The sequence below is a fragment of the Panthera pardus genome, unplaced genomic scaffold, assembly GCF_024362965.1.
Source record: "Panthera pardus isolate Hobbes unplaced genomic scaffold, ASM2436296v1 HiC_scaffold_11, whole genome shotgun sequence".
NCBI lineage: Eukaryota > Metazoa > Chordata > Mammalia > Carnivora > Felidae > Panthera > Panthera pardus.
In genome coordinates, this window is record NW_026526666.1 from 65,665,696 (window position 1) to 65,683,029 (window position 17,334).

At 36.6% G+C, this 17,334-nt stretch overlaps 1 protein-coding gene across 3 annotated transcripts in view; it reads left to right on the forward strand.

The window, feature by feature from the left end:
* EPS15 (epidermal growth factor receptor pathway substrate 15) overlaps positions 1-17,334 on the forward strand; it is a 155,022-nt gene that overhangs the window by 95,574 nt on the left and 42,114 nt on the right. For all 3 annotated transcript variants that reach the window (XM_019449315.2, XM_053895452.1, XM_019449314.2), the window contains exons 14-16: positions 8,633-8,794; positions 9,206-9,403; positions 15,710-15,913. In XM_019449315.2, coding sequence (XP_019304860.1) covers positions 8,633-8,794; positions 9,206-9,403; positions 15,710-15,913 — 564 coding nt within the window. The remainder of the gene's footprint in view (positions 1-8,632; positions 8,795-9,205; positions 9,404-15,709; positions 15,914-17,334) is intronic.

Sequence of the window (17,334 nt, forward strand, 5' to 3'; positions counted from 1 at the left end):
TCTGTAACATGGGATAATAAAAATACCAAACACTTAAAGTTGCTGTAGGAATAAAATGAAATGATGCAGTTACGGGGCCTCACAGAGTGATTGGTACCAGGTAAAATTTCAGTAAATGTTCTGATTAGTAGTAGTATTCTATACCCTACTGTCATCTCCTTATTATCTATCCCTCCTTTACTGTCAAGCTCTTCCTCCTCTGACTCCTATGTTTATTTAGGGCTATCTGCACACAGGACTCACCAATTTGAAAATACCTTGTTTTTGTTGTTTTTGTTTTTTTCTGCAATTGCTGCCACTTTAGCTACCAACCTGGTTTCATTCCTTTCCTTCCTTCCTTCCTTCCTTCCTTCCTTCCTTCCTTCCTTCCTTCCTTCCTTCCTTTTCTTTGTGTGGCCATTTTTTCCCTCTTTCTAGCCTTTCAGTAATCCTGTTTAGTATGCTGTTTACCTGTACCAGTGTGCTTTAATTTTTCTTCCCAGAACTGAGAATAATCATATGACCCAATCTATTGGCCTTTCCTTCATTGGTTCCTGCTTTCTTGAATTGTGCTCTCTGAGATATTCTCCTGCCTCACTGACCCCTTCCTTTCTGTTGCCTTTGCGGAGATTGACTGATACATATGCTCCCACCTTGTTTCCTTCCTTTTCCATGCCGCCTATCATCCATATGCTGGTGACTCCCAAATATTTATCAAGCTCTCTGCTCTCCAGCTTCACATCTCCAGTTAGACATTTTGGTGTTTATCATTTTGAAGTCAGTGTGTCTGAAATGAGTCTCATTTTGTTGAAAAAAAAAATTGGCTTCAATTTTAGACTCTCCTATTTCTATCAGTGTTTTCTTTCTCATTATTGCCACCCTTATTACCTAACATCTGAAATTTTGAAGTCAGATCATAAGTGCTCTTCTTGCCCATCTTCTTCTTGCTTTTCTTCCTAAACCAATTTTAGTATCATGACTCTCAGATGTGAAAATCTTTACTGCTGCCCACTGCCGTGGTTAATGATCGGAGGATGTCGTATCTCATGGGTATATTGGAGGTAGAAAAAAAAAGATGAGATACAAATCCTCCTTCTGCACTACTTGGTTTTTTGTTTTTGTTTTTTTATTGTCTGCCTCTAAACTATGTGCCCTACATATTCTCTTATTTCCACACTTACATCTTTTGTTGTGGTGATCTAGAATGTTCCCTATCTCCCTGCTTATGTGAATTATCTCCCTGCCTGTGCCTTAAAGCCCAGCTCAAATCCCACCACTTGTCTAAATAAAACTTTTCCTTCTCTGTCCCTTAGTCTACATCAGTATTTCCTTGTCGGAACTCCCAGAGGAGTGTGTATTCAGTTTTTATGGTATGTCCGGTATGTTACCTTATTATGCTAGTGTAGTGTGTATGATTCAGTATCTTCCAGCCTCTCTTGTAAACTCCTTAAGCTAAGAAATTGTACCTTGGAACAAATCTTTCAGTATAGTTGGTATTATTAGATAGAGATAAATTTAAGAAAGCTGTTGACAAAAGAAATGAATAAACTTCAGTTTTATGCATAAAATTTAAAAATAGGACAAGACACACCCAGAAATCATAGAAAGGATTGGGAGCATGGTAGGTATCAAACAGTCAGATTTTTCCATAGAGTTCATACTTGTTTATGCTATGCTCATGCAAAAGAAGCTCCCACTTAGTTATACTTTATCAATAAAGGTTCAGTAATTGATAGTAATTGTCCATTTTTCTTCATTTTAATCACTTAGTTTTTTTTTTTCTTAGATGAAGAGGAAGGACTTATTTTGGGTGGAAGTAAAATTAGATACATGAGCTCAACATTCTTTTCCTAGCGATAATGCTCTTAGAACATGCTGGGAAGCATATGATTGGGAAATAAAGGCAGGCTGTTGATGAGGTTTCTAACACCCACCTACTTTAATAGACTGCCTTTCTGTTCTTTGACCTAAACGTCTTGCTCTACAGTTGATAACTTTTTTATATTAAGAATACTCCTGGGGCACCTGAATGGCTCAGTTGGTTAAGCGTCCAACTCTTGATTTTGGCTCAGGTCATGATCTCATGCACGGTTCATGAGTTTGAGCCCCACAGTGCTATAAGCACAGAGCCTGTTTGGGATTTTCTCTCTCTCCCTTGCTTTCTGTCCCTCCCCTGCTTGCGTGCGCTCTCTCTCTCTCTCTCTCTCTCTCGGTGGCTCAGTCGGTTAAGTGTCCTACTCTTGATTTCAGCTCAGGTCATGATCTCACAGTCTGTGAGTTCAAGTCCCATATTGGCTCTGCACTGACAGTGCGGAGCCTGGTTGGGATTCTCTCTCTCTGTCCCTCCCGCTTATATGTGTGTGTGTGTGTGGGGGGGGTGTGTGTGGGTGTGTGTGCGTCCACACTCTCTCTCTCTTTGTCTCTCTCTCAAAATAAAAAATAAAATAAAATAAAATAAAAAAGAATATTCCTGGGGTGCCTGGGTGGCTCAGTTGGTTAAGAATCCAACTCTTGATTTTGGCTCAGGTCATGATCTCACAATTTGTGGGATCGAGCCCTGTGTAAGGCTCCATAAGGACAGCATGCGGCCTGCTTGGGATCCTCTGTCTCCCTGTCTCTTTCCCTCTCTCTCCCTCTCTCTCTCAAAATAAATAAATAAACTTAAAAAAGAATACTCCTATAACTTCCATTTTGAAAATTAGGCCAACATAATGAATGTACCTGATTATTTCTAGTTTTGGATTAGTCTATAGAATTTTTAAAAGCAATTCAATAGCATTTTTATAAGATTTCCAAAATATGTAAAATTCCCCCTGTTCTCTTTAATAATTCTTCTTCAGGTATAGATATTCTAGTATAAATACATGTCTGTATATATGCTTTGGGGTTTTTAAGTAAGTGTTTTATTCATAAGTTAGTGCTATCTTTGTTTATATTTTGCTCTATTTTATATGAAACAGATGCAAAAGTATTCATGTTGTTAACACTTTGTAGGCTTGTTTGTTTATTTATTTATTTTTAAGGTTTTTCTTTATTTTGAGAGAGAAAGCACCAGCAGGGAGGGGGAGAGAGAGAGGAGAGAGCAAGAATCCCAAACAGGTTCCACACTGCCAGCAGGGAGCCTGATGTGGGGCTCTAACTCACAAACCCTGAGATCATGACCTGAGCTGAAGACAGACACTTAACTGACTGAGCCACCCAGGTGCCCCAATACTTCTTAGGTTAATACTGAAGTTACTTCTTCAGTTGTGCAACTGACTTGAGTTGCTAAAATGAATTGTTTTAATCTTTTAATATAGCAAAGAGTTTTTATTTATTTGTTTAAATTCTCTTTTCACTACCTTTGTAGCACTTCATGGGATATAGAAGGATGGGAATGAGTTTATCATTTTCAGTACCTTGTGTGATTTCTAGAAAACAGGACATTTTCCTTGAAAGTTCTTTTTAAATAAAGCCAAGATACCTTCCCTGATGAGGAACCTTTGATGTGACTGCTTTGGTATTTTTCTAAAACAAACCTTGGCACTGTGTTACTGTAGTTTTGTTCACTCCATTCTTGCCATTCTCTAATTGCTGCTATTCTCCTTTCTTCTGTTGATGGAACAGATAGGCAAGTAGAGCATGATCACGGAAAGTAGAGCATAACTAGGAAGGCTTCTGCAAATGTCTTTAGTCACTTACTTCATGGGATGGCATTTGATAGTGCTGAGGTTGTGCACAGAGGAGGATTTTCCCAAAGGGCTACCCTAAAGTTAAGAGTCAGTTATCCTAGTTTAGTGGAAGATACTGTTTGTTAGGAGAGCCTGCCACTGCCCTGGTTGAGGGTGAGGTGGGGGTTTGGAGGGGTGAGGGGTGGGTAAGGATCCTTGGGAGATGTGTATCTGTTACCTTCACAGATGTGTATCTGTTACCTACACAGATGTGTATCTGTCACCTTTTGCAGTGAAATTTGATTCTTATTCTTGTAGTGTGTATGTTTGCATCTGTTCATTTTGCTTTTGTGCAAATTAATCATTTTAAATCTGCTTACTGAAAAAGTAGATGCTTTTGTGTATGAGCTAGTGTTGGAATTTTTTAAGAGATCTTTTATCATACTTAGAAATAGACATGGAGAAACATTAATTATAATTAGTTTTGATGTGGACATCTATCCAGCTTAGATACTAATGTGAGGTATTTTCTCAGTAACCTTTCCCTTGGAGGTCTATACTTTTATGTTACTAAGTGGCTTTTTACTGCAGCTAAGAAGTGAGGCTGGGAAATTTAAGTGACTTTGTTTGCTCCGTGGAAGAGAAAGGTCAAGAATGAGTAAATATTATATTGGCTTGTTTATTCCCTTTCCTCTTGCATAAATTTGTCTTCTAAGGGTGTATTCAAAGTGGCTCACTAAAAATGCTAGTTTTGAAAAATAGTTCAGTTTATTAAAGGAAACCAGTATTAATCCTACTATTGGTAGCTTTTACATAAAAATTCAGTCACATCTGAATATATTTTCTTTAACGTTTATTTATTTTTGAGACAGAGAGAGACAGAGCATGAACGAGGGAGGGTCAGAGAGAGGGAGACACAGAATCTGAAACAGGCTCCAGGCTCTGAGCTGTCAGCACAGAGCCCAACGCGGGGCTCAAACTCACGGACCGCGAGATTGTGACCTGAGCCGAAGTCGTTCGCTCAACCGACTGAGCCACCCAGGCGCCCCTACATCTGAATATTTTTATACTGGTGTGAAACCACCAGAGGTATATGATACTTAAACTGCAAACTTGACATTTTTGGATTATGAAAGTAATATTGGTCCATAATTTATAAAATATAGAAAAATATAAAAAGAAAAAGCTCTACAATTTCAGCGAGAGCCATTGTTAACATTTTGCTGTATTTTTAATGAATATACATAAATGGTTTTATATTTATTTGTGATTATACTGTACATGCCTTTGTATTTAGCTTTTAAAAATTAACATTAGGTCCTAGACATTTTCTTACATTACATGACCCTTTTAAGGTAAATTTTGTTTTTAATTAGATTCATAATAAAAGTAGAGACATCAAAATTATATCTATTTATAACATCCAGGTATTATTAGAGATGAAGTCCAAGATTTGGTGTGGGTGGGGGGTGAGGGGGGAGGCAGGAGGTTGAGAGAGGTTGGGAACTTAGAGTGTTTGAGGATGGGAGTAGGTAACAGATATTTTTTCCTTTTCCCATTTTTAGTTAAGGGGAAAAAGAAAAAAGATTTTTTCCACAGGATTCTTAAAAAATGCTTTTTAGGCCAGCATATCATTATATATAAACTATATAATAATAACTTTATAACCAAAGTAAGGTATTTATGATGGATTATATTCTCAAATCAGTAAAATTACTTTAGAGCTGCAGGTGGCATTTAAAAAATATTTTATAATTGACTTATAAGAAATTTTCAATCCACTGTAGTTTTTCAAGTTACTGTGTTAAAGTGAACCTGCCTTCCTGAAGAGTAAGCATATAGGGTCACCTGGGTGGCTCAGGTGGTTGAGCATCCCACTCTTACTTTTGACTCAGGTCATGATCTGACAGTTTGTGGGATTGAGCCCCATTTTGGCTCCAGGATGATCATGGAACCTGTTTGAGATTCTCCCATTCTCTCCCTCTGCCCCTCTCCCGAACTTGCGTACTCTCTCTCTTTTAAAAAAAATAATAGTACATAATATTATGTAAAAAAGCACAAATATAAACGCTTAAAAATGTAAGAAAGGTATATGTTATAGTAAAATGCTAAAGCAGTAAAGATTATTTCCACATACAGTAATGGAGATTTTAAATGTCAGATCAGTCTTGGTCTATAGACTATAAAAATATTGAACCAGTACAGAAACTTAAGTGGTATTTTAACAAAAACCATTTATTAGGTCAGTTTGAGGCTACTATTAATATTTACTTATAGTTTAAATACAGGGTGAAGCTTTTCACAGCATGTTAAAAGAACATAAAATCCTTTCTTTCTATCAACCTCAGGCACATTTTCCAATAGTTTCTCCCAGGTACTAGAAACTTTGTGATAGTTACAAATCATTGTTTAATCATCTGGAATGTGCTAGCATTATACTAGATTGTGGAACCTCAAAGAAAGGTGAGACATTGGTTTTGTCCTTCAGCAGCTTATTATTTAGAGGTAACTATAATACAGTGTAGTAAGTGTGGTAATAGAGGTTAGGTACAAACTGCTGTAAGAACATAAGTAAAGGAAGCTCAAGGTGAGTCCGAGGAGATTAAATTTGACTGGGCTTTGAAGAATGAATAGTGTTTCCAGATAATCATGGTATGGAAGGGCACTCAAGGAAGAAGAAATGGCTTAGGCAAAAGGCACAGGGACATTGAAGTATATTGTGTCTTGGAGAAAGAAGATGGTGTATTGAGGCTGGGGCACTGGTGAATATAAGGAAAAGAGGGTAGTAGAAGAGAAAGGATAACGTGGGGCCCAGAATTAAAGGTTCTAATGTACCTTGCAGGCAGTTTTACTTTATCCCACAGATAAGAGGGAGCCATTATGTATTTTATAGCAGAGTGACTAAAGAACTCTTCTTTACAATGAATTGTTTTCTTAAGAAAGTTGGACATGTGTAATAGGAAGAAACAAAGGCAGAAAAATAAAGCATGAGTCAAGGAAAGGACAATGAAAACTAGCATGTATTTATTGAGGGCCAATGCCAGGTGCATATCTAAAACAACATCTTCATTTTGAGTATGGTTCAGTTAATAGTATAGGCAAGGTTAAAAATTTAGGCATGAAAAAATATTAGGCATTCTGGGAAATTGATGATAAAATACTAGTGGAGCTTACCATTACGAATCTATGATCACATAGACTCATGGAATTTACGCACAAGAAGGGTTTCATGATCATCTATTGTGTTGGCCCTTTTAAAGGAACTTTTTAAAGAAAGCAGCATGATAGTAGTTGCACTTTTAGATTAATCAGTTGGTTGAGAAAATATAAGTAAAAATCAGTTATTAAAAGCATTGTTCAATGTTTTATTTAATCACCCAAGCATCTACATGTATTTAAGAAATAGTGGTGTACTAGTGAAAGTTTAATCTGTAGACACTGTGTATAGCTTAGTGATTAAGAGCTCAGACTCTAGAATCAGAACCTAGTTTGAATCCATCACCTGTTAACTGTAACTTTGGACAAGTACTTGCCCATCTGTGCCTCAGTTTTCTCATTTGTAAAATGTGATTAACAATAGTACCTACTTCATAGGTCAGTCATATGGATTATAAATGAATTCATGTATGTAAGGAGCCTGGACCAATACCTAGCACATTATAAGGGCTATTGTAGACGTCCTTGTTTTGTATAAATCGTGTGTAATTCAGAACCTTCTAAGTTTTTCTTTTGTTGTTCTTAGATTCTTACTCTGATGAATGATTGTTGGGGTCTTTGAACAGTATGTTAGTAAAAAGATATCATTATTTTTAGGGGTGCATGAATGGTTCTCCATATCCAGAATAGACAAAGCTTTTAGAGATGGAAAGTAGATTGGTGGTTGCCTAGGGCTGGGGATATTGGGAAGGAAATAGAGAGTGACTTGCTAGTGGGTATGGGGTTTCTTTTTGGGGCAATGAAAATGTTCTAAAAGAAATTGTGATGGTTGCACAGCTCTGTAAAGGTACTAAAAACCATTGAATTGTACACTTTAAATGGGTGAGTTGTTCAGTATATTTATCTTAGTAAAGCTGTTCTAGAAAATGAATAAAATTATTGGTATATATGAAGGAGACTTAGGGAAGGGAGGTGGTTGTAATGGTACTGGCGATGCTTGATGAGGAAGGCCTCACTGAGAAGGTTATGGTTGAGCAAAGACTTGAAAGAGATGAGGGACTGAGCCATATGGATACCTGGGGGGAGAACTTTCTAGGAAGAAGGGGTAATCAGTGGAAGATCTTGAGAGGAACCTGTTGGAGGAGCAGCAGTGAGGCCTAGAGTGGCTGAGCAAGGGAGAGTGCAGTAGGAAACGAAGTTGAGAGATATAGGGCACCGTGAGGACTTTTTATAGAAAGGGAGATGGGGAGTCAATGCAGAGTTTTGAGTAGAGGAGTGACTCATCTGACACAGGTTTTTAACAGTGGCTGATGTGCTGAAAATAAACTGTAGGTAGCCTGGGTGGAAGCAGGGAAACCAGTTAGAAGGCAGCAATCCAGGAGGAGATAATAGTGACCTGGACCAAGGTAGAGGAAAAAAAATGGTCAGTTTGAATATATTCTGAAGGAAGAAGCAGTAAGATTTGCTGACGATGGAGATGAGATGTGAGAGAAAGAGAAGAGTCAAAGAAGATGCTGCTCTTTTTGGCCAGAGAAACTGAGGGGGAAGACTGAAGATAAAGCAGATTTGGGGGGTGGAAATGCCAGGAGTTCTGTTTTTGACATGTTCAAGAAGTTCATCGGACATCGAAGGACAGATTTGAGTAAGCAAATTGGATTTTAAAACCTGGAGTCTAGGGAAGAAATCCTCAAGTAAAGACCGTATTTAAAGCTAGGATTCCTCCAATCCACCAACATAATATGCTGAATAAGATGAGACTTTATTTTCCCTTAAGGTAATCTTTTAAAAATTGTTAACCTTCCCCTCTCTCCAAAGATAATAAATATGTTAATTTTCTTGTATTTCAGGATCTTCAAGATGAAGTTCAAAGGGAGAATACTAATCTGCAAAAATTACAGGCCCAGAAACAGCAAGTACAGGAACTCCTTGATGGACTAGATGAGCAGAAATCCCAGCTGGAGGAGCAACTGAAGGAAGTTAGAAAGAAATGCGCTGAGGAGGCCCAGCTGGTAAAGTGGCCATTTGCTGCTGTCTGTATCCATACCTTGGTTGCTTTTCCTGGTGTAAGATGGGAACATGCTTTGCTTATTATTGTTGTTGCTGTTGTTGTTAGGTGGCAATCTAATCAACAGTTGGGGCACATGAAGGAGTTGGAGCACTGTTCATCCGGAAATTACAGGCCCTCTTTAGGGGAAAGAGGGCCCTTAATGTACTACTTTTCTAAATTTTAGCTGAAAGTATGGTACCTATACCTTCAAGTTCCCTCTATTCATCCCCTAATTGCCCTTTTCTACCAAAAATATAAACTTCAAAAAACACCACAGTAGTAAACTAAACAAATAAACATATTTGCATTATGGAACATTTTAATGACATCTCTTTTTTATCTCTCTTTCTTCTCATTCACTTCCATGTGATAGATCTCATCCCTGAAAGCTGAATTGACTAGTCAAGAATCACAGATCTCCACTTACGAGGAAGAGCTGGCCAAAGCTAGGGAGGAGCTGAGTCGCTTACAGCAAGAAACGGCAGAATTGGAGGAGAGTGTGGAGTCAGGGAAGGCTCAGCTCGGACCTCTTCAGCAGCACCTCCAAGATTCACAACAGGAAATCAGTTCAGTAAGTCTTTGTGACAGCGAGAAACATGCTCAAACGGGGCCTCACCATATCCTCTTAGTGAATAATACTTGTGTTCCTTTACCCTCTGCCTAGTTTATTATTCATTTTTCATTAATTTTGTACAAATAGGTTTTTTGTTGCCTGTCATAAATTAAGACTGTTATACATCGTGTATCTGATTATTATCATTGGAGTCCTGGTTAAGAGTATGGGTTTTGTGGTTACATGGTTTAGGTTTAAGTGCTGTCTCTGCCACTTAACTGTGTGAATTACCTTAGTATCAGATTCCTTATCTTTGCAATTAGAAAATTAACAGTACTTCTACCTTTTAGGTCTGTTGTAAGGATTAAATGCAATGTAAAGGCTTAAATAACTGAGACATTTTAGCGTAGTGTTTGGTACATAAATGCTTGCTAACTGTTGCTTATTTTTGTAAATAACAAAATTTACAAAATTGGGATTCTGATCTTAAAACCAGTTTTGCTCATTTGGAGACCTTTATTTTTTTTATTAGAAAATTGTTCTTTGTATAGATAAACGTGCCATGTTGTGTGAGTCCAGAGTATAGACCTTTTGCTTTGTTTTTTTCTGGGCTTCCCTATGTGGAGAATAGTATTTTGTAGAATGATAGTAAGATGGTTAGTTAGGAGCAGAGAGATCATGTAGCTCATTCCTTTCATTTTGAATTTGAACCAGCTAAAGCCAAGGAACATTAAGCAACTCACCTATGGTTACATAGCCTTTAAAAAGGAGCCACAGCCTAGAATGCAGATATTCTAACATGTAGTCCAGTGTTCTCAGTTAATTATTATGTATAATGAAGCCCTACCCTTAATATATTTCCTTCCCCTCTCTTGTAGGTGAATACCTACTCACTCATCTTGCAAGACATAGCTTAACTTCTTATTTCTTTATAGCATTTTCTGAACCCTGCCTTTATTGGACTCGACTTCTGTTACGGCATTCGTAACATTTTCCCCTAAATATTTGTTTCTGTGTCTGTCTCCCCAAGCAGACTGAGCTTTTTGGTCTAGAAACTTACACATTTTTTTCTGTCATCATTTAGCGTAGTTCTTATCCCAGTATAGGTACTCAATATACAGGTAACCCAAAAGAATGCTATCCTAGTGAGACTGCTACCAACTGAATGAATATTCTTTAAAATAATTTTCTTCTTTGAGTTTTTTTTAAAATTGGTTTTTTGAGGTATAATTTACATACCATAAAATTCACAGCTTTTAAGGGTACATACAATTCAGTGATTTTCAGTAAATTTAGAATTGTTCAAACATCACAATCCAGTTTTAGAACATCTCTATCACTCCTAAAAGATCCCTTGTGCCCATCTGTGTGAGTCCCCACTTCTACCCCTAAGTAATTACTAATCTGCTTTCTATTTCTATAGATTTGCCTTTTTGAGCACTTCATGTAGATGAAATCAAACACTGTGCAGCCTTTTTCATGTGGTTTCCTTCACACGCATAATGTTTTTGAGGCTCATCTGTGTTGTAGCATGTATCAACATTTATTTCATTGTGTATTTATAAAGTATTTTGTTTATCTATTCACTGATTAATGGGCATTTGGATTCTTTCTGCTTGTTGGCTATTATGAATAATGCTGCTATGAACATTTGCATACAATTCTTCATATGGACATGTGTTTTCCTTTCTCCTGGATATGGAATAGTTGGTTATATTGTGAAGTTCTGATTAAATTTTTTTTTTTTTTTTTTTTTTTTTTTTTTTTTTTTTTAACTTTAGGAGCACCTGGGTGGCTCAGTTGGTTAAGTGTCCGACTTTGGCTCAGGTCATGATCTCGCAGATCATAAGTTCGAGCCCCACATTGGGCTCTGTGCTGATGGCTCAGAGCCTGGAGCCTGCTTCAGATTCTGTGACTCCTTCTCTCTCTGTCCCTCCCCACTTGTGCTCTGTCTCTCTCAAAAACAAATAAACATTAAAAAAATTTTTTTTTAAACTTTAAATTGCCAAACTGTTTTCCAAAGTCACTGTACCATTTCACATTCCCACTAGCAATATATGAGGGTTCCAGTTTCTCCACAATGTTAACAACACTTTATTGCCTACCTAACTGATTATAATTGTTCTAGTGTGTGTGAAGTGGTGTCCCATAGTTTCTAATTTGCATTTTTCTAATGACTAGTGATGTTAAGCATCTTTTCATGTGCTTATTAGCCATTCGTAAATCCTCTTGGATGAAATGTCTGTGTAAGTCTTTTGACCATTTTAAAAAATTGGATTGTCTAATTATTATGAAATTACAAGCATTTAAAAAAATATATTTTGGATATAGGTTCTTTATCAGATATTTGATTAGCAAATAATTTCTCCCCATATCATGCTTGTCTTTTCATTTTCTTTGAGGTTTTTGAAAGGAGACTTTTTTCAAAGGAAGGAACGTAAATGAGAAAAGTAGAAAGGACTCTGGATATTATAAATTATTACCGAGAAAATAAAAACAGTATTTATGAGCAAGGAAAATAATCTCAGCAAAATATTCTACCAAGTGTGCCAGAAGATATTTGGGATCTGTGGAAGGAATTATATCCTTGCATCTGATCTCCAAACCTTAAAAACAAACATACCAGGGGCACCTGTCTGGCGCAGTCAGTAGAGCATGGGACTCTTGATCTTGGGGTCATAAGTTCAAGCCCCATGTTGGGTGTAGAGTTTACTTAAAAAATAAAAATAAATAAAAAATAAATAAAAAAGGAAAGAACAAACATAGCAATTTCTTACATTTGACTGAGTGACTTGTGTCTTTCCCACAAAGGGCAGTATTTTCCCATGGGTCTATAAAAATGAAAATCCAGTTGTAAATTTTCCTGCGGTTTTAATTGCCCTTTAAAGCCAGACAGCTTTTCTGGTAAAAGGAATAATTGAAGAAAAATTTTCTGATTTGCTGAATTTTCATCTTCTTACCTTGTATTTATGGTAAGAAAAAGCAAAGAACCTCTGGCTTTAAGTCTATGTATCTTACTTACATGATACATAATATTTTAATCTATGTGTTTCTGGCATTCTGATAGAGCTTGTGTTAGTTGTGTGATTTTTTTTCTCTATATCCTCTAAGTTTATGCAGAGACTAAGAAAGAAGAGAGTTGCGTGAGAGAGCGAGACACGGGAAAGCCTAGTTTTGTTCAAGATTTTATTGTCTCAGAAGTAATTATAAGGAATAAATTGTCCTACATAGAACTCTTTGATTGGCAAGTATTTCCACATACTGCTTCATCTATATGATGGGTATTTAAGGTTTGAAAATTCTTTTATTTATTTATTCATTCATTCATTCATTCATTTATTTTTAAGTTTTTTATTTAAGTCACTTCTACACCCAACATGGGGCTCGAACTCACAATCCTGAGATCAAGAGTCACATGCTTTTCCAACTAAGCTAGTTAAGTACCCCAAGGTTTTAAATTTTAGACTGTAAAGGTGTAGTGGGTATTGAAATTTATTTAATGGTCATGATAAAATTCTTTTAAAAAATGAAATAAAGCAAGAGTGTCCTGAAGCGTTCAAAGCTTTTGAGTCTTTAGTGCTGCTAATCACTGAGGTGTTCATTATTTCAGACTCCATGAAGCCGACCCAACTTGACATCCACTGATAACTGGAAGCGAATAAATGTCATCTTATCGCTCCTCAAATGCTTGCAGCCTGGTGTGTTAAAATAATTTTGTGAGCTTTAGGAGGTTCAGTCAGGAACAAGAAAAAAGTCAGAAATGGGAAAATATAGAGGAGATATTGGGCAGCTCTGAAGCAGATGGACAAGGGGAGAGCTGTGCCTCTGGTCCCCACGGAAAACATCTCCCTGGCCTGTATAGTCAGTGATTGTGCCCAACTCAGTGAGAAACACTGCCTTACCCATAAACATAAAATTGTTTTATCCAAATAGCATAAAATTGTTTTATACATGCACATTTGTTCTCCTCATATACATTGCAAGTATTTAATGTATAAAAGATCAAATTAACTGTTAATAATGGAGCACTGCACTATGTACATTTGTAAAAATAGCAAGTGAGAAGTCTGATAATTCTACCTCCTGGAGAAAAACAATGTTTGCAGTATGGTATCTTTTTAGAATTCTGTCTGCACATGGATGCACCTGTCTTTGTGTGCCTGTGCATTCATGTATATACTTATACCTGTTGTTTTTGTTTAGAAAAAATAAGGACATACTTTGTATTTGAAAAAATGAATACAAATAAAAATGAAATAAGACAGAATAGAAAACATCAGGGTGCATTACATGACATAAGGATAAGTACTATCATGAAATTTTTTCACAATTGTATGTGTATATATGTGTGTGTGCATGTGTGTAAATTATTTATATGGATCAGTGTATCTATATATGTGTTTATGTACATGCATATTCAAATAAATACATATATATTTACTGTGTTAGGGTGTAAAATCTATTTCTTTCTATGGATTAAAGTAAAAAAATATTTATAAGCCACAACTCAATAGCACTAGGAATATACAAGGCATATGCTATGTGTTACAAATGTGTAGTATTTTGGATTGTTAGTTTAAATTCTCAATACAGTACAGTTTGGTAGATACATATGCTTACTGATAACCCACTGTTTAAATTTATAAACACAATACTTGTGTCCATTCAATGAACATAAAAGCACTTACGGTGTACATCATTGTGCTAGATGTTGGACATACAAAGTTGATGGCAAAAGTTGTGGTCCCTGCCCACAAAGAGATCAAGGTCTTTAACTTTTTAAATGTGGAATGAATTAGTGGAAAAGAAATAGGAAAATTTAATTGGTATAATAGTGAGAAATGCAGTGTGCTAGGCACTTTTATACTCAATGTCCACTGTTTACACAGACCTTTACATTTTACAGAGTTTTTTCAAAAATTTCTGCTTCATTTAATCATCTGTGGAGATAGTTCTTACTTCATGGGTTGAGAAGTGGAAGCTTGGAGACTAAACTTTGACTAAGAGAGTTGAAGGTGATAGAGCTTGATTGACATCTGTCTCCCAGTCCAAAATAGTGTTCCTTTCTCAGCTGATGACCCTGAAAAGACCTTTGGTAAATTACAGATTCCAAAATGAGCAACTTAAAAACCTTATGCAGAAAATAAGGTTAGGGGAATTGAGACTTGATTTATGAAATGCTAATAGGTAATTTTTATGATTCCTAAAACAAAACAAAACAACCACACAACATGCTAATAAATAAAGGGAATTCCAATGTAGCATGAAAAATATATTTTATGAAAAATGGGCACTATTCAGTAAAATTCCATTCATTACTCCTTTTCACTAGAAACATATTTTTTTAATGTTTATTTATATCTGAAAGAGAGAGATACAGCGCATGAGTGGGGAGGGGCAGAGAGAGAGGGAGACACAGAATCTGAAGCAGGCTCCAGGCTCCAAGCTGTCAGCACAGAGCCCGATGCGGGGCTTGAACTCACAAACCATGAGAGCATGACCTGAGCCAAAGTTGGACACACAACTGTCTGAACCATCCAGGCACCCCAACTAGAAACATATTTTGATTCTGACCTCTCTTCAGTTTCTTTGAGATGTTTGTTAATTTATTTTTCTTTATTATAGTTGTTGGTATCAATAAGCATTTTTTTCGTGCTTCTGGTCCCAATCTTTTTCTTTCAATACTGAATATTACAGCTTATTGAATTCTGCCTCTGTGTCCCCCTATTGTCCCAGAAATATAAAGTCACTTGGATACTGAAATCCAAAATACTTTGTCCTTTATTTAACATGTTTAGAATAGCTTAGTTTTAGAGACCATTCCTAGGACTCTAGCCCATTAATAAATAATGCCAGAGCATAGGACAGTAGTTCATTTTACCTTCGTCTTCACTCCTTTCCTTCACTCCTTTCCTTTCCTTTCCTTTGTAGATGGCTCCAAACCCTTGTGTACTCTCCCTCAACTTCCTTTATTTCTCCCATGCTTCATCACAAAATCTTCTCTTGCTCTCTTACTTTGCTATCTTTTTCCCAATACCCTGACATTTTACCCAATTATACCTAAAGGACACCAAAATGCAGATATTTGAATCAAAATTCTTGAAACTTTCAAAAGATGTACAAAAGCAAATCCATTTTTACTGGAATTTCAGGAGAACTTTCTGGGATGGATTACTGAAATCTCTAAGTCATACTGCATCCCCAGAGGATTCTCCTTAATGGAAGCAAATTTATCTTTGACTCAGTCTAAGGGTATAGCTATTTCTCTGTTGTGAGTCTTTCTAGTAATAAATTCTGTTTTGTATTTCTACTTTGTGTTGACAGATGCAAATGAAACTGATGGAGATGAAAGAGCTGGAAAACCATAATAATCAGTTAAATTGGTGCAGTAGCCCACACAGCATTCTTGTAAATGGTGCTACAGATTATTGCAGCCTCAGCACCAGCAGCAGTGAAACAGCTAACCTTAATGAGCATGCTGAAGGCCAAGGCAACCTGGAGTCTGAGCCCATACACCAGGAATCTCCAGTGAGTCTAATAGTTACATAACCTCCATAATCAACTTCAGAAGAAGAAAAGTTTTTGTTGACATCATACTTGATATAAATATGTGGCCTTGCCTCATCTAAGGACGGTTGAATTTTGTTTTTGTTTTTTTTCCCTCTAAGAGGCAGATAGTAGGTATTGATTCAGCAGTTCTAACAGTTTTAATTAGTGTAAAATATAATTTCAATCAATTAATTATAAAGTGTGTTTTCAAAACAGCTCTATAGATAGTAACTTTATAAAACATTTTTTAAGTACTCTCACCCGATGCTGAAAGTAATTCTTTATTTCATAATGTTGAGGACATTTATTTACCAGCTGTTTAGAGAGCACCAGCTATGTGCAGCAGTGCTGCTGTATTATGTGTGAGAGCTGCAGACACAAAAGACTTTAGCCCTGCCTTTAAGTAGCATACAGTCTAGTAGTGTTACACTGTGTTAAAGGGCTGTGTTAAAGGGCTGTGATAAAGGAAGCACAGGATATTTAGGAAGGACAGCTTGGAGGGGGCTCAAGATTTTGTAGAGAAAGGTATACAGGTGAGCTTCAGAGTAAGAAGGGTTAAGTAAAGAAGAAGGTGCTATGTTCATGGCAGAGAAAACAGCATTTGCATAGGTATGAGATGGGAGAAAACATGCCTCATAGGGTCACAAGAAGTTCTTGAAGGCCATCTTGTGATGGTGGGGAGAGTATTGATAGGAGATGAGGCTTTCTTATAGTGGCTACCTGCATTACCTCTTTCTTAAAATAGAGATGTCTGCACCCCATTCCAAACTTGCTGAACTAGAGTTTCTGGAATGGTGCCAGGTACCTATATTTTTACAAAAAAATTCCACAAGTGATTATTATGTGTACCTGGATAAAAATGACCACTTTTAGGTTACAAAGGGCTAGAGAGTAAGATATTCGGATTCATCTTGAAGCATTGGGTGATTTATTTTATTGCACTGAGTAGCCACTGAAGAATTATAAGCAAGAAGTGACATGATTGTATTTACCTTTTAGAAAATGTAGAAAATGGATTCAGGAGTGGGACTGGACACATAGATTTGTTAAGAAACTATCGGAATGGTCTGTGTGATACTGTTTTAGCCTAAACTTAAGCAGTAATTGGAGGAATGATGATGAGAAGAATACAAGCTTGAGAAATATAAAAGATATAAAATTAACAAACTGATTTTTATTTAGGCATTGCAATCTTGGATTCATTATATAATATTCTTTTAAGTACAAAAGGCAGATTACTCGGTTATCCTTCAAAAACATAGGGTGATATAAAATGGAGATTTCTGCCACTTCTTAAGCCCTTTTACCTACTGGTCAAAATCCAGAAAGCAATGGGAAACCACTGAAGAAAGTTTAACCAGAAGGGTCATGATCAGACTCACATTTTAGATCTATTATTT